The sequence below is a fragment of the Seriola aureovittata genome, chromosome 7 (assembly GCF_021018895.1).
Source record: "Seriola aureovittata isolate HTS-2021-v1 ecotype China chromosome 7, ASM2101889v1, whole genome shotgun sequence".
Classification (NCBI taxonomy): domain Eukaryota; kingdom Metazoa; phylum Chordata; class Actinopteri; order Carangiformes; family Carangidae; genus Seriola; species Seriola aureovittata.
The window spans coordinates 26,136,068-26,160,835 of NC_079370.1; the positions used below are offsets into that span (position 1 = coordinate 26,136,068).

The 24,768-nt window shown below is 42.8% G+C and overlaps 1 protein-coding gene across 1 annotated transcript; it reads right to left on the reverse strand.

The window, feature by feature from the left end:
• Positions 1-9,453: 9,453 nt before the first annotated feature.
• On the reverse strand, positions 9,454-23,004 carry kpna5 (karyopherin alpha 5 (importin alpha 6)). The gene is made up of 14 exons (XM_056381334.1): positions 22,900-23,004; positions 21,024-21,157; positions 19,615-19,716; positions 19,356-19,455; positions 18,844-18,938; positions 18,081-18,212; positions 16,509-16,597; positions 16,317-16,416; positions 16,049-16,212; positions 13,592-13,670; positions 13,367-13,492; positions 13,153-13,280; positions 12,789-12,967; positions 9,454-11,248 (listed from the first exon to the last, which is right to left on the reverse strand). Exons 2-14 carry the CDS (start codon positions 21,150-21,152, stop codon positions 11,061-11,063), a joined length of 1,611 nt encoding a protein of 536 aa, XP_056237309.1. The 5' UTR covers positions 21,153-21,157; positions 22,900-23,004; the 3' UTR covers positions 9,454-11,060.
• Positions 23,005-24,768: the final 1,764 nt, after the last annotated feature.

Here is a 24,768-nt window from a genome sequence, read left to right on the forward strand (position 1 = left end):
GTGACAGCAGAGTCAATCAGCTGCGCGGACATATAATATAAAACTACTTTACTAAGAAAACAAACTCAGATCAGATCTCACAGCAGTTTGTAGAGCTGTCACGGCATCAAATTCAACACAACCAGGACAACAGGACACTAACTCAGTGTCTGGATTCAAGCACATGACCAAAGACAAGAAGACATTACCTCTGCTTCATGCTTCTGCATGAAGACATGCAGAAATCCAAGACTGAACAGTCTGACAGATGAAGGCAGCCTGAGCCTGTATCACTAACCGAACAGCATCGGCATAGCAACAGCATAGTCCATAAACTGACGTGGATTATCACTGAGGTCTCACTTTTTTTTTTTTAAGAAACAGGTGTTTCTGTCAGACAGATTATATCTGAGCCATTTACTGTGAATGCTGATGTTAACTGGCCCATACATCTGCATAATGACAGTGTGTGTGGACGTCTGATTCTCCTGATGGACAAACCTGATGACAGTTTTGAGAATAGTCAGTGATGAATGTTATGATAATGGTGAACAGCAGTGCTATGGCAACAGCTGCAAATGTTCCGATGTGTCATTGACAGCCTGGAGGAGGGGTGTGGCTGTCATATCACCCTGGCTTCTTTTGGAGGTTTTGTGCCCTCAGGTCGGTGAAACGTAATGAGTTGGAACTATAAGTGTTGACATGTTATTACAGCATTGTTCTACAAGACAGGTCAAGCGGGATTGTAGTTACACACTGCGCATTTCTGTGTGTTCATAACAACAGAACATTGTTTACACATACAGTTCTACTGTCAACAGTCCAACAGAATAGAGAGAAACAGAATCTGGTTTCGGTCGGATTGACACTAAAATCGATCTTCAAAAACTAAATGTAATATCCAAAGTATCGATATTTTAGGATCGATCCGCCCACTCCTGTCAGTCACTCACTCAGTCAGTCAAACTATCAGACAGTCAGTCACTCACTCTCGATCACTCAGACAGTCAGTCAAACTATCAGTCAGACAGTCAGTCAGTCAGTCAGTCAAACTATCAGACAGTCACTCAGTCACTCAGTCAATCTATCAGACAGTCAGTCACTCACTCTCGATCACTCAGACAGTCAGTCAAACTATCAGTCAGACAGTCAGTCAAACTATCAGACAGTCACTCACTCACTCACTCAATCACTCAGACAGTCAGTCAGTCAGTTAATCTATAGGTCAGACAGTCACTCAGTCACTCAGTCAATCTATCAGACAGTCAGTCACTCACTCTCGATCACTCAGTCAGACGGTCAGTCAGTCAGTCAGTTAATCTATCAGTCAGACAGTCACTCAGTCAGTCAGTTAATCCATCAGACAGTCAGTCAGTCACTCTCGATCACTCAGACAGTCACTCAGTCAGTCAGTCAGTCAAACTAGCAGACAGTCAGTCACTCACTCTCGATCACTCAGTCACTCAGTCACTCAGTCAAACTATTAGACAATCAGTCAAACTATCGGTCAGACAGTCAGTCAGTCAAACTATCAGTCAGTCAGCGCCTCAGTGAGTTTGTTTAGTGTTTCCTCAGGTCGACCGCAGTCTGACGTCTAATTGCCTGCAGGTGTCTTCATTAAAACATTTCAAAATACATGTGTCCACCAACATGGCCGCAGCAGTGTTTGTGTGTTTGACTCCGGCCTGTTCCAGAAAGCAAGCTTAACTAACTCTGAGTCTAACCCTGAACTCTGGTTTAACTAAGCCAGATGTGTGAAACTCTGAATTTCAAGTTCCAGATCAGCCGATCAGAGCCAGTTTAGTCAACTCTGAGTATTTCCACTCTGACTGAAGTGTGTGTTGTGAATGAAAAAAAGCTGTCATGAATGGACCTGATTCACCATGGCAACAGGTAATTAAAGAGCGGCACTGCCATTTTAAAACAAGAGGAGTTAGAAATATGAACGTTAATGCATCTTTAAAAACACAGCAGCAGCAGTGATGCAGCCTGAGAACTATTACATCTTAGTCCATGAAGTTCACTCATTCATTCAGCAGACTTGAACAGATGACTGGATGATGAAGAGCAGGAGTTCTGCTGTTTGTTACAGTAAATGTTGAACTGACTTAGAGAAGTGAGTTCAAATCCTTTTTACAGTGGATGGTTAGGTCATTGAATCAGACACTGATGACTCAGTGATGTTTGGTAACATCTGAGAAAGAATGGAAAACCTTCAAGTAGCAGAAGATCTCTGTTTTGTTGTCTTTGGTGACACGTGTGGTCATACATGGTAATTGCAGGTTTGTTTTTGAGCAACATGAGTCACTAACTTCAGTGACCCAGTTCATAAAACTGTAAAATGCAGGTGTTCTATATAATTTCATCAGTGGGTCCCGGGCTCAGTCACTACATGTTACCTCATTCAGTGACTTAAGGACACTTGTTTAAATGAAAATCTTCAAGGTCGTCACTATGAAGCCGTCAACCACACAGAATCACACTCGCCCGCAACAGGTCGAGTGTCTGTTTCATCAGGAGGAGACACAGACTTAAGATCAAATCTCCGTTTGCACTGACACACATCATCTATAGGTGTAATAACAGGTGTAGCAGAGCCACATGTCATGTTTGTTTTTAAATTACTGTCAGAGAGGAATATACACCACCATCTGTCACACACCCACTGTCCCACCCACACACACACACACCCACCCACACACACACACACACCCACTCTCACCCACACACACACACACACTCTCACCCACACACACACCCACTCTCACCCACACACACACACACACTCTCACCCACACACACACACACACCACTCTCACCCACACACACACACACACACACACACTCTCACACACACACACACACACACCCACTCTCACCCACCCACACACACACACACACACTCTCACCCACCCACCCACACACACACACACACACACACACTCTCACCCACACACACACACACACACACACACATACACACACACACACTCTCACACACTCTCACACACTCACACACACACACAGAGAGAGAGAGAGAGAGAGTCAGTGACATTGCGAGAAAATAGAATTGAGGGAGTCACAGTACAAATCAGATGGTATTTACCCCGGAGCGCACACACATAAACACACACTAACACACTGAGATGCACCCAGAAATACACACACACACACACACAGATACTGAAATCCCTCCCCACTTTATCACCCCTTCTTTTTGGTCGCCTAATTATGCTTTTATTCTGAAAATCTCACACTTTCCTTAAGCAGTGACACGTTCAGGTGCCCTGAATCTCCTGAGTGCTGCGGAGTGCTTTTATATTAAGAGCATACTCTTTTATACAATCACAGCTGATATTACACACACACACACACACACACACACACACACACACACACACACACACACCCTGCAGAACGCCGCTCGCCATCAGAGGAGAGAGATTGTGTAAATCTAAACAGACTCTGGCTTCATGCAACATTAATGCGACTCCCTCTGTCACATTTCTTCCCCACACGCACTTGATTGAAGCAATGAAGTAACAGTGAATAAACTCACTCTGCAGCTGCAGCAATGTTTAAAAACCTCCTAAAAAGGTTTGGTGACAACCTTCCTAAAATGTTTAGTGATGATATTGCTTGAACATTATGCCTCAACATTCTTAAAACGTTTTCAATGGAAAGTTTCTTTAATGTTCCCAGAATATTATTTTAGAGTAGGATAGCATGCTTTAAAAACATTACACAAATGTTTTCTGGTAACTTGTCATTAAAACATTATAACATTAATAATAATAACGTTATGACACATTCCTGTAACTCTTCCACACAAAATTCCTGGGTAACTGGACTGACCACTGTGGCCACTAGTATGATTATTATTATTTACTGAACTATTGGAATTGACTATTAAAAGGTTGATAATACATAAGTATTCAAAAGTCTTTCAACAGATTTACTTTTTTTATTCATTCATTTATTCTGCGTGAAAACATTAAAAAGGCAGGTTGTCGGAGGTATCAGGCTACCATCAGGGGAGAGGCTCCCACCGCTAAGAAGCTACATGGACGACGTCACGACCATCCTTCAGACAGCGCCGTGTACAACGCGATTTCTTAAGCGGTTTGATGAACTGATCTCATGGGCAAGAATGAAGGTAAAGGCAGCAAAATCAAGAAGTCTCTCAATAAGGAAAGGAGTGCCCCAAGACAAGACCACCTTTGTTGCTGGAGGAGAGCCAATTCCACAGCTTGCTGAAAAGCCACTCAAGAGCCTGGGGAGGCAGTACACTGCAGACTTGTCTGACAGTCAGATGGGGAAGCAGGCCAGACAACAACTTGCCGAGGGGCTGGGGAAGATCGACCAAAGCCAGCTCCTAGGGAAGCACAAGGTGTGGTGCTACCAGCACACACTATTCCAACGTGTGATGTGGCCTCTGAAGATCTGCGAGGTCCCCATGTCAGAGGTCAGCAGGATGGACAGCCTAGCCAACAGATACATCAGGAGGTGGATGGGATTGCCTCGCTGTTTCTCAGATGCTGGCCTCTTTGGATGGAACATGCTGGAGCTCCCTTTGAAGTCCATCAGTCTCGGGTACAAGCAAGAGAAGATACGCCTTGTGCTAGAGATGAGGGACTCCGCTGACCATTTAATAAGAGGTGCAAAAGTCCCGATCCGCACAGGCCGCAAGTGGAAAGCACCTGTTGAGGTGGAGAATGCCATCTCCAGCCTGCAACACAAAGAGGTTATGCGGGCGACCCAGACAGGTCGCTCGGGCCTAGGGTGGACTGCTCCTCGAAAGTTCTGGTCCAAAGCCACCAAGAGACAGTGGAAGACCATGGTGGTGGACGAGGTCACCAGAGTGGAGAAGGAGCGCTTCCACATAAAGGCTATAACTCAGGGCAGTCAAGGAGCCTGGACGAGATGTGAGGTTCCTGTGCAGAGACGCATCAGCTGGGCAGACATCTGGAGGACTCCGCAAGGCAGGCTGAGTTTCCTGATCAGAGCAGTGTACGACACCCTCCCATGTCCCCGGAACCTTACTCAGTGGTTCGGGAGTGAGGTAGGCTGTCCGCTGTGCAGTACCTCCAAGGCTAGCCTCCAGCACATTTTGACAGGATGCAAGGTGGCGTTGGCCCAGGGGCACTTTAGATGGCGCCATGACCAGGTGCTAGCCAAGTTGGCAGAGCTCCTGGAAGGATGTAGGGTGGCAGCGAACCGCACCCAGGAAACAACAAGGCCTGCGCTAGCTGCCTTTGTTAAACCAGGCGAGATGCACAGAGCACCCACACAGGAAATTACCATCCTGGGATCAGATAAGGAGTGGCAAATGCTGGTAGACCTAAGAAGACAGCTGGTGTTCCCGAGAGAGATCATAACAACTACTCTCAGACCAGACATTGTCATGTGGTCTGCAGTGGAGAGAGCAGTCCACATGATCGAACTCACCATCCCTTGGGAAGAGGGCATGACAGCAGCCCACGAGAGGAAACACCTCAAGTATTCTGAGCTGGCAGCAGAGTGCCAAGAGGCTGGCTGGAGAGCCAGGGTACATCCTGTGGAAGTGGGAAGCAGGGGCTTTGTTGGCAAGGCGGCAGTCCAACTGCTCCGCAGAGCTGGGTTGACGGGGTCAAGCTTGCGGAAGGCGGTGAAAGAGTTGGGAGAAGAGGCCAAGAAGGCGAGCTACTGGCTGTGGCTTCAGAGGAAGGAAAGTGGATGGGGGCTAACACCCCATTAAGGGCAGTTGCAGGGAGTGGCGGGGAGACGTCCCCATACGCCACTGCCCCCCCGCCGGGAGATGTACTGGCATAGGGGGCGAAACATCCGTGAACGGCGGCCTCCAGCTGATGACCCTGCAGCTGCCCGCACTGGCACCGGAGGAGGTGCGACAGTCCGGAAGGCCGAAGCAGGGACCAACATCTGACCTATGCAATGACCTTGATTGTGTCTAGGCCATGCCAAGCAGAGTTGTATGCTAAAAATCCCTAATGACTCCGCACCAGTGCTTCAAGGTAAATATCAAAGTTTTCTAAGGTGCAAGAATTAAAGTTTCCCATTCAGACCCTTGCCATGACACTTGAAGTTCAATGGTCAAAGGTCAAAGTCACTTTGACCCACAAAAACCTTTTAGATAGATAAATCATTTGTAATAGAAATCTGCCTCTCAGTCACCCAACACTGTATACCAAATTTGGTATTGATAAAGTAAAAATTCGAAAAGTTCTACTCATTTTACTCTCTTTAATGTTATGCTTATTAGCACCAAATCCATAATGGTAGTCACTGTTATCACAGAGGCTTTTTATAGAGAATATTAAGCTGTAGGTGTGAAGTAAATTTCTCCAAAGATTCCTGCAACCTCCTCCTTCCCGTTCTCAAAGTCCAAATGAAACACGTTATCACCGTATACTGGAATAATAGTTTAAAGAGACTCTCACGCTTTGTTTTTGAAATAAAAAATTCTTTGGTTTCAGAGAAAAAACGGTGAATCAGCATCACTATGTTTTACTAAATGAGGTTTCAATTACACAGAGACAGATGAGTGCATCAGTGATGTTGTACCTGTCGCTCATCACTCCAGCTTCATTAACTTCCTGTTTCTGCACCTCGCCTCTCATCTCCTTGACCGTGACTGTTTAAATGAGCTGTCAATCAGCCAGCCACCCCTCCCATCATTACCTCAATGTACAAGACGGAGGATAAAAAACACTTCAGTGCTGTCGGTTTCCTTTAACGCAAGCATAAGCTGAAAATGCTGAAAACTCCACCTGACACTGAGTGACGGAAACATCAGAATACTAATTTCGACTTTGATACAACTGAAAGAGAAGAAACACAGTGAACTTTAATAGCTCCTGATATTTACTGTTCCTTTATATATCTTAACATGTTTCCACTGATGCTGAGACTAGTGCCTTTTTCTCACGGGGAGGATACAAAAAGTAAATTTTCTGTACAGTGACTTTGTGACTATGAAGATTACAACCTTTACCATTACAAAGCTTTTCATATCAGTGTTCAGTAAAATGCTTTTCTGAGAATTTATTTATGAACTGACATTTATTTTTTTTTCCCACCTCCAGTTGCACTGTGCGTGTTCGTGTGTGTGTGCGTGACAGAGTGACGTAGCGGGAGGGGGGTGGAGAACTCACAGCATGTCTGTGTCTGTGTGTGTGACAGAGAGACGGAGAGGGAGAACTCAAGGTAATATGCTTTAAGAACTTACGTTTCTCACACAGTCATCAGGACTTGTTGCTTGTGAATATGGATGCATGATGACGTATTCCTTTAGACCCATTCAACCATTTAAAGATTCATAAAGGTATTATACATACCCCCCTCATACATCAGTACGCATCTTTAACATACCCCCCTTGGGAAAGTCTACTACATTAACATTATATTCCCACGCACACCCCCCCATTTGGCACCAACATCCTTTTTTCAAATTTGGTAAGGGAATCCCTAAAAATTGCCACAAACATTCACTTGGACTCAATGACGAACTGATTAGATTTTGGTGATCAAAGGTCAGTGTGACCTCACAAAACACTTTTTAGCCATAACTCAAGATTTCAAACAGCAATTATGACAAAATTTCACACAAATGGTTCATATTTTCTATGACTCTGGATAAACAGGGATGTAATCTGAAACTAGTGGAGTGGAGGAGGCAGACAAACATGAGGCGGTAATTCTAGTTTTGTTTTGTTTGTGTTGTGTAAATTTACCACCCCAGATAAAATCTTGGTCTGTCTGCACCGTCTGAGACTGCGGTTGGAACCAGACCAGCTTCACTGTAACTAAAAAGAAAGAACTAGCAGGTTCCCGAGGCCTCTGACCTGCTCCCAGCAGCTCCTGAACCGTCTCATCCAGTCTGACAGGATCCACTGTTACTGCAGAAATGAGTGAATCACAGTGACAGGGACTCCCCGATCCTGTCCTGAAGATTCTGAAGAAACTAATTCTGTTTAAGTGATTGTACAAAAGTGATTCATGCATTCTTTCTCTGAGAGAAAATAGTCTGTTGGTCAGACACATTCATTTCATTCTTTCATGTTGCAGTCAGACAACACTCTATTCCCCATTATGAGAAAGCCAAAAAAAGAATTTGAGAAACTTTTGCAAATTTAATATAAAGAAGAAACTGAAATATAACATTGAGCTGCAGAGATCCTGTGTGGAGATGGAGAAACTGCCAGAGGAACGACCAGTTCTAAGAAACATGCCCGGTTTCCTCCAGACATGACTCTGAGAACTGAGACCAGACAGTTCAGTTCTGGTTTCATGGGACCAGAGAATCTGGTTTCTCTCAGTCTTTGAGCTGCTTCTTTACAAACTGTCCCTGAGGATATTCTTCATCTGGACACTGGCATAAAGACCAGATCAGTGGAGAGCTGCAGTGATGGTCGTCCTTCTGGAAGTTTCTCCATCTCCACACAGGATCTCTGCAGCTCAGAGAGACCATCAGGTTCTTGGTCTCCTCTCCTCTCCCTGATGTCTCAGTTAGTCCAGGTCCAGCTCTAGAAGAGTCCTTTTAATTTAGTTTTATCTTTGTCATTGTGGGGTATTGAGTGTAGACTGATGAGGAAAAACTGTTTTGTTTTTTTTACTTTAGCTTCAAACTGCAACATAATGTGAAACTGTGATGGTCTGAAGACTTTCAGGATGAACTGTATGTAATTTACTTAAGGTTCTATATTAAAGTTTTCTCTTCTGCTGAACACGATTTCTCATCAGGAGCAGGTGGTGGTCATTTTGCTTGACAAGAGCTTCAGCCATTTTTGTCTTTACAAGACAAGGTTATAATACGTCCTCAGGACAGACTGGAGTCTGCAGTGAGTCTCTATCAGAAAGTGAAGGACTGTGGCTAGCTGGTTAGCATGCTAACTTCAGTAGAATAAGAGAAGTGATAGAGATAAGAGTTAACATTGTTGTTTGTTTCCACCTCTGGATACAGCTGTTGGTGAGTAAAGGAATGAAGTTTGATGCTGAACTCACGTTTCTTTTAGACTGGTAAGTAAACAGCTGCTAATGCTAACGTTAGCTATGTAGCAATAGCAAAACTTACAGTAGAAGTAACAACAGCTACTTTAAAATGCTCCATTGTTGTTGTTGTTGTTGATAAAGTTCTCATCACTTTATCTTTACAGCTGATGGAAATGGAGCTAATTTTAAGTTCATCTTCTTAGGTTCTTTAATGTTTTACAGTTTATCATTTTGCAGCTGCTTAAAGCAGTATGTGTGTATATGTATATGTATATATAGTATATGTATACTGTGTATATTTAATTATTTCATTCATACATTGTCTCTAGCTTGTTTCTGTTTCTGAATGTTTCTATTTGCTGTGTTACGTGTCCTTTGGGGCCTTGAAAGGCGCTCATAAATGAATCTGTAAAACAACAGGTAACTGTAGCTGTAGAATAAAAAAAATGAACGTGATAGTAAGTCAATAAACAGTGATGCAGTGTGTTCGGTTTGTAGCCAACAGATCAGTTTATTAATTCTTGTTACACAATGGAAGTGTGCGTCCCCACACTGAGGAGCCAGTCTGAGCCAGGTCACTGTCAGACCTCTGTGATCCAGGTCGCTGTCAGACCTGATCCAGTCCGGGTCAGCAGCCACAACACACACACTTCTACTGAGAGCCACAACAACACAGCAAATCAACTCCCAAACAGGAGAAAACAAAAACACTACCAAAACCTAAAAAATGATATACAATCATACAAACCAGAAATATTAGAAAACTATACACAATTCAATGTGCTTGATGTCATTTCTGCATTACAAATATTTTCCATTTCACATAAATATTAGATTCATTTTATGTTCGCTTCTCCACCAGCTGATGTCGCTGTACTCAAACGTGCACGCGTCGAAAAACTGTCCAATCATGGTTCAGGGGTGGAGTCAAAAGTAGGAAGAAAACCAAAACACGGTGTGTTTCCATCTTAAGACGTCAACCACAACACGAGAACATGGGGAAAAAAAAAAATAAATCAGAGAGTAAAGAGAGGAACGTCCTCATCGTGATGGAAACACGACAACTGCATCAACCAGGAAATATAATTGCATATCACACCCTCCTGCAGCCACTTAAATACTCTGGTTACACTCTCTCGCATGTATATATAATATACAAAACCCTCCGAGTCCACTGATCCATCACATGAAGAAGTGATGCAGGCAGAGAAAATAATTTAAGATTAATCATGAGGCTGGAAAACAGAAAAAACCACTGCATCATGTGACACAGACAGCGCTGCGCCGGCTCTCACACTGCTCGTAACAAACAACGTCACAGATTTCAAACCAACTCAGACCTGCAGGCCAGATCCAGGAAGCAGCTGAGGGTGGAGGAGAGAGGAGCAGCTCCTCCAGCTCTGAGAAGACAAATGGGAGCAGAGAGAACCCAGAGAGCAGAACAGCGTGGCAACACCACCATGTACAGTAACACTGTATTTACATCCACTGCCAACAGATCAGCCTCTACAGCCCCAATCTCAACACCCAAGATTTATTCAAGATTGGATTTTAGCCATAATAATAAAAGAAAAACAATCAGCCTGATGCTTTATCTGTTCATTTAGGGCTTTTCCTTCCCTCCGTCCTCACTCTCCCTCTCTCTCTCTCTTTAGACTGAAGAGGTAGATTCACATTCAGAAAGGGATGTGGATTTTGATTTGTTTCTAATTGTAACATAAATATTCTGAACTTCATTATCACAGGAAGTCAAAGGAACATCATACTGAGCACTGAAGAAAAAGAGAACTCTCTTTAACATGAGTTGGCTTTTCATGGCGTAGACGTCTCATCAGAGGGAAACCAGTCAGCTGAGCCTCCGTTCAGGACTCAGGCTCCCGCAGTCCAATCAGCTCTCACTGTCCGTCTCCGTATTCACAGACCTCTGTCTATCCAGCATGTGTGTTGTTGTGAAGGCATATTAGAGGTGGAGGTGTGGGGACGAGCTGGTGGAGCTGGTCCAGCAGAGACGAGGTGAGGTCCCAGGAGAGTTCGCAGGCCAGCAGGCCCAGGCTCAGAGACCAAGAAGAAGGGGCTGTGGAGATGAGGCGGGGTTAAAGCTGGAAACCCTCCATGGGTCCCTCCTGCTGCTGGAAGACAAACTGGCCCTGGCTCTGGTCCACCTGTGGAGCCAGACTGGCGTCCTCCTCCTCTACGCCGAAGTAGTGTTCGATCAGGTCGAAGGCCTTCTGGTAGATCTCCTGGTTCTCGTGGCTCTGCAGGAACTCAATCTTGTCCAGGCCTGCAGAAAATAAAATAATTTATATAATTCATTAAGCAAAAGAAACGTGTGTGTGTGTGTGTGTGTGTGTGTGTGTGTGTGTGTGTGTCTGCACAGAGTGCACAGTGTCTGCATAGAGAATTGGGAGGCGGCTGCCTCAGTCAAAAATTTCGTGCTGCCTTGTGCTGCCTACTTGATTTGAATCAATGCGGGACACAATTTGTCCCGTATTTTTGTTCGTGTCATGTCCTCAAAGTGCTGTGAATAATGTAATGTCGAGTAAAACCAAACCAGTTGCCTCCTTTTTTCACATAAAAGGTGGCAGCCCTACAGATGAATATTATCTCTTTTACATCCCAGCACACCCAGCTTCTTGAAAAGTCCCAAAGTTAACGATACATCCCGTCGTGTATGTTTTTTGGGGGTTTTTTGCAGAAATGTCTCAAATCACAGATTCTTTTAAAAACAGAGTTCGCGAGGAGGAGAATCGCGAGCACAGGTGAAATAGTGCAGAGTGCAGACATCATCAGCTTTTCTAATATGGGGAAGAAAAAAAAAGTTAATTCGACGAGATACGGTTAATTTGTCAGGACTGAAAGTACTAGTGAGTTAGTTACTAATTCTCAGCCACTATTAATGAGTGTATTAAAGCCGACGTTTACATGATTTTAACATCAGTTTTTTTATTAATCTTCCCAGATGTTCTGAAAAGCAGAGTGCAACTGTCTACTAGAAGAAAACGTGCACTTATAAATATTTAAGGGAGCCGAGGTGTGGATGTGGATGTGGATGGGACAGGTTGAGGGGAGATGAATGTGGATGGTGACATTGTCTCACAGATGCATTAAGAGTTGTGTGTAGTTGTCACAGCTGTGTGTCCCACTGTGGAGGGTCAGACTGGCTTCAAATCAAACTACTGTGAGAGGTGATGAGGTGAAAGCAGTTACTAATAATTTAGGACGGATGAAGTTTCTGATTCGAAACTCAAACTCAGTGTTTATTAGTTTACTTTGTCTTTTGCAGTTTATGCTGCATTAACAATATAAACCTCAGACATTTATGTAATAATGAAATTTTTTTTTACACTTTTCTTGGTTCTGAATGTTTTATATTGTAAGAACTGATCAGTCATTCCCTGTTAAACAGAGGGTAAAGATCATGCTCTTAACACTCAGTGTTTATGCCTCCGACCAGCGACACTCAGAGCTGGAGGCATATTGTGTTCAGGTTGTCCGTCTCGTGGACACGATATCTCAGTAACGCCTTGACGGAACTTCTTCACACAAATGGTTCATATTTTATATAAAGCGGAGAAGGCAGACAACCACGAGGAGGTGATTCTAGTTCTGAATGATAAAAGAATTTAAAGATCATAAGCTGTTCAAAGCCGTCTCAGGCTGAATATGTTTGTATTATGTGTCACACAGTACAAATGATTTCATAACAGGTTGATCAGAGTGTAGCTGTGCAGGGTCTCTGTCTCACAGACTGAATCAACAAACATCTGTCAGTGGAGGTGTTGGTGTGAGTGCAGGTTGTACAGTGTTGTGTCGTGGTGTACCATAGGCCTCCTCGATCAGAGCACAGTACGGGTTTATGCCGGTGCCGTTCTGTTTGGCCTCCTGTTCTCCCAGTCTGAGGATGTTCTCCAGACCGTTCAGAGACACCTGCACGATCTTCGAGTCCATCACTGTCAGCAGGTCACACATGGGTTTGATGGCGTTCAGAGACACCAGATACCTGTTCACACAGGGAGAGGTGTTAAATAAAGTATTCAGAATTTTTTTAAACTGTGAAGTCTTTAATTTGAAATCATTACTAACAGGCAGATCAAAGTGAATCAGCTGATCACATCTGGATTTGTCACATCTGAAAATCATTCAGTGCTTTGAATGTGTGACCCATGAGGGTGAAGGTGAACAGACCTGATCTGTGCAGGTGTGCCTCCTGAGGTGGCGTTAGTAATGGCCCACGCCGCCTCCTTCCTTGTGCGGAACTCGGCCTTCTGGAGGATCTCGATCAGGACCGGGAAGATGTTGGCATCAATTACGTTCTGATAAAACAAGACATGTTGTCAGCTACAGAACAGCAGCTCTCCATCACACAGGAAACACTGAAACAAGGTGAGGTGGCCATTACCTGGATCTGAGCTCTGTTTCCTGCTGTGATGTTGGACACAGTCCAGCACGCCTCCTTCTTGATGGACTCCTTGGGGCTGCTGAGGAGGTGGAGTAAACATGGCAGAGCCGAGCAGTTCAAGATTACCTGAGATGACAAACAGACATCAGAGGACATTCATGTTAAATCCTGTATTTCTAAATAAACGAGTGAAGGGATGAAGTGTCAGGGTCACTGAGCCTGTACCTGAGTCTGGATGTCATCTCCTGTCACTATGTTGCCCACCGCACGTAAAGCAGGAGAGACCACCTTATAGTCACTGTGCCTACAGGAACACACACAAACATTCACACAGAGTTTTCACACTAAAACACTGAGAAATGATTCAAACATCATCATCTGAGTCTACAGTGACTAAGCTCAACAACACAAACCATGTTCCAGATCATCCCACCTCAAGGAACAATCCTGGACATTTTTACCTGGTACATTTCCAATCAATGTGGACGTATGGGTGGTGCTACCTATGAACTCACCTGGCCTGTTGTACAGATTCCGGGAAAAGAGGACGGATGTAAAACAATGTGTATCAGGACGAGCAGCGAGACTCTGAACCAAAGTAAACACAGGAGTTTCCAGCTGGCTGAAATCCAATCAGCTGGCACATTTGTCTGTTCACATGTGTGACGCTGTGTCTTCTGAGGAAACTCTCACTGATGAATGCAGTGGACTGTTATGAGGAAGTCATTTGACTCTGATGGTGGATTGTATTAAGTACACAGGTGAGGAGCTGAATTACAGGGAGGAGGAGGAGACATAAAAGGATGCTGAGAGAGACTTTAGTGAAGAGAGCCTGTTGATGCCAGATGGACAGTCTTGATACGTCCATGGAGCCTGATCCTAGCTGTTCAACTAAGTTACAACAAATACATTTGTGGGACTGCCTGATGTCTCCAAATTCAACTGCAGGACTGTAAAATGCTATTTTATGTGAGAGATTGCAAATAAACTGGTAACTAGTTATAATGGTTATAACTGGTTCTGCGTTATCCTGGACCCACCACTATGGAGGAGCAGGAATGTCACAGGAAAAACAGTAAAGCATTTCCATAATGTCATATTTTAATAGGCATTAAAAACAGGGATTGTAAAAAATAATTTATAAATGAACAATGAATCCATCAATAAATACTTAAGAATTAAAAATGGATTCACAAAAACAGCATAAAAAAACTCATTAAATAAACCATTTATAAATACATTTATCAATTCATGAATAAATAATAGAATTTTAAAAACTATCTGAGAAGGTATTTTAAAAATGGGAATTAATTCCTGGATTCCTTCTTCAATTTCCATTTCCTTTTCATATTAGCTAAATGATTAGCTTTGTCATTTAGCTTCTCCTGTTAGCCTTGCTGTGACACTCTGGGCCTTCAGTGCTGATAAAACCCACTGGTTAGCTCTCCAACCAACAAGAGCTTATAAAACCCATGTGGCCAATTAGGATTGTTAAGCCTGGTTTTACCGTTGTTTTATGAGTGTTTTTGTAAATCCATTTAGTATTTTTTTGATGGATTAATTGTTCATTTATAAATTCTTTTTACAATGGAAATTCTTTATTACTTTTCCTGTGACATCACTGCACCTCCATACACCACAATGTGACATTACAATCATCACAGTAGCTGATGCTAAACTGAGCCAGATGTGGATCCTGTGCTGCTGACTTTACTTTCAGTCAGACTCAGAGTGTTAGAAATGCTTCATGTGGAATCAGGCTTTTATGTCAAAGCTGTTGTAGATTCGTACTGATATACACTGTTTCATGTGAGTCCATGTTTCCCTGAGTCTCCGAGTCAGCACAACAGCCACACGTAAAGGAAATACCAGACAATCCACATGATCTGCATCTCCCTTTCTATCATACCAATAGGGGGCGGTATTTCATTAAATATAGAGGTGGACAACTGCCAATTTACACTTAGTACACACCTCACCTTCGCTACCTGTTTTTAAAAGAAAATTAAAAGAAGCATTAATAAGCTCTCAGATAGGAAATAGGGTAAACTTACAGTGATTTGGTTTATGTATTTTTTTTTCTCTTTGTGTCTGTGGCTGATAGATTTAAATGTAAATATCTGAATCCCCTTCACTGTATATATTGTGTTGTTTATGGGGTTTATTTTTTTGTTTTCTGTCTGTCTTTCTCATCTTGCTCATCCTGTATGATGTTTATTTTCACTTTGAGGTGAGGTTTAACATAGGCCCTCTATGCGTTTCTTACTTCTCCTGCTCCTTTAATAAAAACTATATACGGTGTATTTTGTAATGTTTTATGTATGTGGAAAAAAAATAAACCAAGCTGAAATAAACTGAAGTTTCCCTTTAAATACAGTCCGCAGTCTGATCACCTTCCAAGGTTAGCATGAACATTTGCTTGTGTTGTATTGCAATAGTGTAGTGTGACTCACTCTCAGTACTGCACACCACTGAACACAGTCATGTGTTACCCTGCCAACAGACAATGGGTGACTTCTCTTTTTCTTTTCCAGTACAAACATGATGATGCACCCCGAGGTGTCCCCACAGAAAACACTGGACTCACCTGGTCATGTCATTGTCATTGTCATGTACATGTACAGCCTGGCCGCCACTGAATAAATAACTACTCTCTATAATGTGGGTCTGTCGGGTTCTTACATGAGCAGCTCCACCAGTCTGCGACAGACCCCGGAGTCAATGACCGTCTGGATCTTCTCATTGGGGCCGTCAGATAGGTAGGACAGGGCCCAGCAGGCGTCAGCCAGCACATCAGGATCACTACTGAACAGAAGCCTGGACAGCACACTGAGACAAGGAGACACCTGACACACACCAGAGACAAGGAGAGCAAAGACGGGGGGGGGGGGTTTAGTACCAGAGCTGGATCAACAATACAAACTAGGTCGGTCGTGACAGGTGGACTCACCTTGGCAAAATCCGGAGGCGGGTTCTTCCCTCGGCACAGGTTGGACAGCGCCCACACTGCATTGCGGGTTGTTGTGAGACGGTTGGATTTAGCGAGGAGCCTGGATGTGACGACACAACACACAGGATCCAGCTGTTGTCATGAACATACTGAGAAGTTTGACACTGGCAGACAAACGGATGGGACACTTACTGCTGCAGAGACGGCAGGATGCCACAGTTCAGCACATAGTCCCTGCACTCAGCATTATCTCCTGCTATGTTCCCCAGCGCCCACACAGCCTGAAACACAACAACACACAGTCAGCTCAGTCCATCAGACACACAGCACCAAAGTGTGTCATCAGCTCAGAGAGTCAGGAGCCAGTTGCACAAAACACCGTAAGCTATAATTTTCCTGAGTCTGAGTTAAGGTTTCCTTAAAATTAAAACAGTTGCACAAAACAACCTTAACTCTTCTCCTTAAGGTTTCCTTAAAATGGTCACTTATGTATTTAAGGTTTTCTCCTTATCTTAGTCTTATACTTAAGAGAGCACTTAAAGTCAGTTAAACCGTTGGACAAAAGACCTTAGCAACCAAAGTAAGGAAAAAAACGAAAGGTACCTCTGACTGCATCTTAACTGCAACATAGATGGATGGATCACTCTACTTTCCACAGCTTGATGAGCTCTACGTTTTTATGTCACATGATCTTTCTAGTCAGGCGTAGTCGAGGTGTTTCAGGTCACTCAGAGAGTTTAAACACTCTCATACCATCTTCCGAACAATGTGAAGTTCCCGTCAAAACAACATGAAGATGAGATTGCAGGGCACTCTTTTAATGTTTATGCCTTCCCACAAGCTAATGCCAGCAAACAAACAGTTTCCATGGAAACAGTAGAATTTTACCTCTGTAAAATCTCTTACACTGCTGTAAATTACTTAGTTTTCTGTAACTAAGGAAACCTTTTAAGATATTTTGTGCAACACCCTTACATAAGAGTTTTATGCAACCGGCTCCTGGACATCATCAGTGAACTGCTGGTCAGAATATCATGAACACACCTAAAACTACACACTGCAGATTCACAGTCATACATTGGTGCAACTGTTCCACTGATTTTTTAAGGACAGTTTTAGCAGCCTGGTGGGTGGTGCTATCAGTGGGTGACATGGAGTTACATGTAATTCTGTATCTTGATAGCAATATGTAATATATGAGCCTTTTTCACTTCAGGGACTCAGTGACCCACAGCTTCAAGTGTATGCTCTGTCTCCGGTTCTGTTTTTGTTTCCACTGCCCAGCACAGCACCTGATGATGCAGGATGTGTGTTTAGAAAAACACAGAGAGACGTGTGATTCGGTTTAGAGCTGATACAAGAGAACCAGGTATCCCTGTCTGTGTTTGTCAAATCAGAAAGTTCAATAACTAATCAATAAATGATGGTTCATCTTCATCACACCGATGCAAAAATCTGATAAAAGTCCAATAATACCATCAATTACTCTCGGTCATTGATTTGGAACACGGTAAACAAATGCACATCCTTATATATCATTGTGTTGTCTGTGTCTAAACTGTTGTTTCTGTCCAATGAGGTGAAGAAAGGTTCTCTGTTGATTTCTGATGGGAGCACAGAACCAGCTATCAACAGTGATCTTACACTATGTGGCCAGAACTTCAACACTACACACAGCATCTGTTACAACAAAGATGTATTTCACATTACTGTCCCTGATGACACTGACGTCCATATTTAACATGTGGTGTTGCAACCTCTCACCTGCTCCTGGACGTCCTCGTACTCAGAGTTCAGCAGCTCAATGAAAATTGGAACAGCTCCTGTTTCGATCACCACCTTGGTGTGCAGGAAGGTACCGGAGGCAATGTTGGTGAGCGCCCAGGCCGCCTCGAACTGTTGGAAACACACATGTAACACACACATCAGTCCAGTCTGAAACGAGTTAAAAACATGACTGTCTTTCCTGGGCAATCTTTTAATTCATGATTAACTGCACATAATGCAACACTGAACATATTATCATCTGTACTGTTGAAGTAAAACTTCAGAGAAATGAAACATTCATTACTCTGACTGGCACCAGTGATTGTGGGTAGGAACTAAGGTTGTGTGATCTGATCCACAGTCAGATCGTCCTGTCGTCAAACTGTCAAATTGCCAATACCCGATATGGTCTCTGCCGGAGCATCGGTTATATGCAGGGATGAAAGTATGGTGGCGCAAATAATATGTACTATAAATTCAATGAGACTACTACTAAAAATAATAATAATACCAACATAATACATGGCATTATATAGTATATCGTCTGTCATGAAGATCATCGTCTATCAGTACAATCCTATTAGGAACATTTGAGATGTCCCACGTCTCTGAGGCAGAACCCTGGATGCTGCTCACATCACGTGGTGAACACAACATGTGTGTTCAGTAACACATCTATTAGAAAATCAGTTTTTATCGTTTTAACGTTGTACCCATCACAGCTTCAGGCACACAGGTGGCAGTGTTGCGGAGCTCTCACCTGCAGTGTGCAGTTTTCACTTCTCTTCAGAAACTCCACAAAACGAGTCACAACACCAGGAGTAGAGATGACCTCGTCTATGGGCGGGTTGGGCTCTGTGCAAAGGAACACATCAGAACTCTTCTCTTACTGAACGGGACCTGATTTGAAGACTGACAGAGGTTTAAAACAAGGCAGTGGTTCTGATCAACTAATGTGCATGAAGCCAGTTCAGCTTTGTGTTCAGTAGAGAGCGGACTTCTTATAAAGCTGACTCATCACATGACACTGACACAAACCATCACAGATTCCACCTGCTCATGCAGTTAGTTGATCATCCAAACTCAACCGGACTGTTCAATTCTGATGTGGTGCGTTCAAATGTTAGCACTCTTTTCAGTTTAACCTCTGTTGTGTTGATCAGTGAAACAGTGGTACAACTGACACTTAAATAAAGCTGCCAGAGATTATTGCTTGGTCTTCAGATCAAATTATTCACATAAATATAAGGACTCCCTTGATGAAACACAAACCTTTGGAGAGTAATTTCCTGAATTTCTGTGTAGCAATGAGTTGCTGGTCTGGGTCTTCAGAGAAGATCATCTGAATCATATCTGGAGTTATCACTCCGTCCTGCACAAAGATCAACATCAGATAAATATTCAAATTTCTAATCACTTCAGATTAGTTTATAGAAACACCTGATCTTAGATAGATGAGGTAGATCCTGGTGTTTTAGCTGTAAAAAACCAAGGTCAGATAAACACAAGAACACAACAGTGAACTACTTACACCTGTGACAGGTACTGTGGAGCTGATGTCTGGATCCTGGATCGGACACTCCAGCATGGATTCATCATTAGACGGTACACACACATTTCTCCTCTTGAACAACTGTGGGCACAGAGTCAAGGTCACATGATTAGCCTCCTTTTTCTTTTGGCTGGATGAACTGATTGTGACACTAAACACACTGACACATACACAAAAACAGTTCGCAGAGAAACTTGAAACTTGGAGCCAGCAGTGATCTGTCTGATGTACTGTTGTAATCATTATCAAACACAGATTTACTCTCTAATGTTGTCTGGACCCAAATGACCCAAACCAGAAATTTCCCACTCTTGACGTTTTGAGATAAACTGTGAAAGGTGATGAGGATGTTTTTGGTATGTTGGTGTCGAGCCAGAACACAGGGTTTCACAGGTGGAAGGTTGAATTAAATCAGGCCGCACACAGAGAGTTGTCGGTTTTTTGTTGTTGGTCTTTCTTTTTGGAATAACTCTCCAGCTGATGGATGTGTTTAAATCAGCATTAAAAAAAATTCTATTCATGTGGTTTAAAGGAGGAGCGTCTGTAAATGAGTCTGAATTGATCTATAAATGCATCTGAGAGATTCTGACAGTATCTGTTGTCCGCAGCTGATTTCTACTGTATAAACTGTTTCTTCTTCAGTTTTTTAAATCCCTGCAGCACCTGAAAGCAGCAGGACATATGTTGGTGAATCTGCAGCCTCTGATTGGAGGGGTGCTGCTCCACAGTGTAGTGACATCAGGCGGGGCCATCCACTGTGTTTACCTTGATTAAATTACATATAAATCACACCAAGCTGCACACAACATACCCTCATGCCCACCCTGAATGACAGGAGCACAGAGAGGCCCAGTAAAGAGGCTTATTATCACTTTAACACAACTGATACAAAAAACGAACAATAACAAACTGCAAAAACAAACAAAAAGGTGAATTGCACTATGATATAAGAGGCTAAAAACATTAGTCTTGCAAGCTGTAGGCTACAAGCCAGATGAATGGCTCTCTGGTTCATGTGCCAATGCCATAAGGCTAACCAGCTACCACCTGGGCTAACTGTTAGCTGCTAGCTCAGTGTAAATAATATAATAAATATTGATTCAGGAATAAAAAATATATATAAATAATTAAAAAGAATCATAAAAAATGTATTTATTGTGATATTTAAGTGAATAGATTTTTTTCTCCCACCCCTACTGTGAGTGTACGTATCAATCACCACACCCTCTCATCTATATTCCACTTTAACACTTTGTCCTGCTGCATAAAAATAGCAGGTTCACTTGGTCTGTGCTCCCAGGACCAGTGTGCATTTATTATTGTGCTTGTGTGATTAAAGTAAAAAATAAAAATGGGTGAATAAATAAAATAGGGGAAAGAGAGTTTACCTGCTCCTCTCTTTTCTGTTTGCGTAGCTGGATTCCTTCCTCCTCTCTTCTTCGACGCATCTCCTGAGGATTCAGCGCTTTGTTCTTGTAGCTCTTCATCCTGTAGCTGTCTTTCCCTGGACTCGCCATCGTGTCTGAAAAGTCAGGGTGAAGGACAGGCAGTCATGAGCAAGGTGCATTCACTCATGAAATGTGGAGGATCATTGACTGTGTGACAGCATTTTCTTCTAGAGGGCAAAACATTAATCACTATTTTAATAAACTATACCTGTATTTAAATAGGGTTACTGTTTACTGCCACACTAATAAAAAATGTTACAAAGAAACAGAAAATTGTCTCTTCTACAGGGAAGTATGGGACAATTACTGATAATGGTCTTGTAGGTGGCTTGGCAGATTGTTATTACTTAAGTATTATTACATTTATATGTCCGGAACCAGGTAAAAATATATTCATCTCAAACAAGATAACAGGCAGTTTGTTTTGGATTTACCAACTAGCTACTTTCCATCTCCACACATTCACTATACTATACAACAAAACCAAATACACCACTAACTACAGTGTACAATGAGTCACATTTCAATCATACATCGACACTTGTGCAAAATGAGCCCGTTAAAACATCTGTTCTACATCTGATAGAGGGATAGTTGCATCTGCCAGTCACTGGAGGTTGAGTTACGGTGAAGCAAACATGAGGACCCTCCAAAAACAGCTTTGCAGATAAATACAGTGTGCAGGGGACATCACCCCATCTTGTATAAGATACAGTGGAGAGTATCTGGAATCATATTGTGAATGTATTGTCCAAATTAATGACGGCAAGCTTATTATAAATGAATGCTAACATTTAGATCTTGATCACTGAAGACAGAGACAATATGCTGCAAATAATTTATATGAATGGTGTATAAGAAGACTGGGCCCAGACTGCTCTACTGCAGCGCTCCTTTAATAAGTGGCAGGTATAGAGACTGGGCCAGACCAGCCCCAAGTCTGAGAACCAGCTCTGAAACCACTTAAAACTACTGAGGAGAATAAAGACAAAGAATGATTAACTGACTTTTCAGAAATTAGGCATATGGAATTGTTATGTTAATATATGATACTGTCTATACCAACAATTGCATCATGTAAAGCCAAGCTGAGAGTGGATGGTGCAATGTTTGAATCTACAGCCAGACTGATGTGGTCTTCACTACTTGAATAACTTCACGAAAATTGGACAAAAACAACATTGTTAAGTGGCTTTTCTTCAACTGCATTATACAGGGGGGCGCGGGTTTGTTTCTAAACACTGAGGACTTTAAGTTTATATCACTCAGCACTGTGTTATTTTAAACCGTGGGTGGTGCAGAACACGTCTATGCGGGCTAACGCTGAAGGTGGTCTTCGCCCTCTCTCGTCACCTGAGGAGAGATCAGGGCCGTGCACGGTGACAGGCAGTCACATCTCACATCCTAAGCTAACACACGCAGGAGAGTTCTCCCGTGTAGGCCGTGTTACACCAGCCGTCCCCCTGCACAGGAAAAAGAGGTCATACCCAACTCCCTCCCACAGCCAGCTAGCTGTACATGCTAACAGTGATGGCTGACCTGGACCCGGCCCCGGCCTGCTCCTGATCTAAACGCACCCAGCTGAGGCTGATCATGTAGTATCACTGTGTTCAGTGAACTTCACTAACATCTCTCCGGGCAACATAACAACACGGGTCTGGGCTGTTCCTGGTCAATCACTGAACTAGCTTCACGGTTAGCTCCTCAGCTAACGCCGCGCTGTGTCACATATCCCGGGTGTATTCAGCTGCACTGACAACTTCCACGGCAAACCGGAGAAACACCGAGTCTCTTACCCACTGAAGTGCTGACGTACCTGGACTTGTGTGCGGCTTTTTAATCGCTGCTGCCTCTGCTGTTCTCCCTCCGTTTCCAGGAGCAAAATGGCGTTCTGCTAAAACTCTCCCAGCAAGCCCCTCGCATCAACAACACCCTGCGTCACTTCCGTCAGCTGTGTGAGGTCAGCCCGGGGTAGGTAGACCCACAGGTAGACCGGACAAGGTGGGCATGACAACATTGATGCTGTCATTATTGATGCTTTTCTCTTCACTGGGAAATGTACTGTTTGGTATCTTAATTATTCTTATTCTTATTCTTATTCTTATTCTTATTCTTATTCTTATTCTTATTCTTATTCTTATTCTTATTCTTCTTGTTGTTGTTATTAATAATAAAACCTAAAGAATTTTATATTATCAATTTGGTGATCATTCTAGCAAATTTTCGTATCCATAAATCTAGATTTAGCCATTCTAAACCTTTGTTTATAGTTTTTGACAATGAGACCAAACAGTACATTAAAACTACACTATATTTACTATAACTATATTTCAACTCCAAAAATTAGAAAGCTGCAAAACCCTGGATTTGTGTTCTTTGTGATCACTCCCCCTGGATCTATGTATTAATGACTGATATATTTGTCTGCATTAATATTTTCTCTGTCATATATGACATTTATGTTCAATAAAGATGTTGGGGAGAAAAAAGGAAAGAGTGGGCCTATTCAAGAAAGCAGCTATAAGCCGGACCATGAACTCTGAGCTGATGAACCCTGTGATTTGAGTTATCTGACCATAGCAACCAGAGAGAAGAGGCAGCAAAACATGAGCTCCTACTGCTGCAAATCACTTCATCAGATTAGATCAAGTTTAGTGACAAGTTTTATACTGAATTGAATTGAATTAATCTGGGAATAAAGTTGACACGTTTCAATTCAATCTGATAAACTAAACCCTGTAAACAAACATGTGGAAGAAGCTAGCTGGCTAGCAAGCTATCTGGTAACAGCACCAACTGTCAACTGTCAGCTACCAAATGCTATGAAGCCCTGTTTACACCTATAATTAACTAGCCTCTCAGTGGCACCATAATGCGTCATGAGTCTGAAGTTTTAGAAACCAAAGCTTGTAAACAGAGGAGATGTCTGCAGTATTGTTGGCAGTTCAGTGGACAGGGGAGACAAGACCATAGAGAACAATCATTTGTTCAGACTCAAGCTCAGAACTGACCAGTTTACAGTTCAGTCACTGACAGCAGACCACAAAAAAGAGGACTCAAATGATGCGTCTTTGTGGTAATATTCTCATGGATACTAGCACATATTGACATCAAAGTAAATTAAATAGTACGTGAGGTTGCAAAGGAGGCCACAAAACATAATCACAGTGACTTATCATCAGCAGGACAGAAATTAAGTTCATTATGAAGCCGAGACTGAAGGAAAGGTGGCAAGCAAGGAGGGACAGGAGAGACAAGACCATCAAGTCAAGACTGAGACACACTGGACACAACAGTCCACTTTTCAAACTAGGTTAACATAGTACAGGCCTATGTGGCTGTGGGCAAGAACAAACAGTAGAGCATGTTATAAAACACTGTTAGAAATATAAGGTGGGTAGCAAAATGAAACTTGTGGCCCTACATATGCCTGGGTCCTTGGCCTGAGTCTGGCCCATATACTGGCTGACTCACGGAAGATTTTCTGTTTGTGTGCCAGAATTAGTCCAGATGTGCAAGTAGCATCTGACAATAATGCTATCCGTTTCAGGCTGTCTGATTCGGGCTAGGGAACCGGGGGTATACTGAGCCAGAGGAAAACAAGCAAGTGGCCCAAGTATGGGCCAGATTTATTTTGATATTTTGATTTATTTCTGCTTCAAAACCCAAGAAACATAAAGTAATG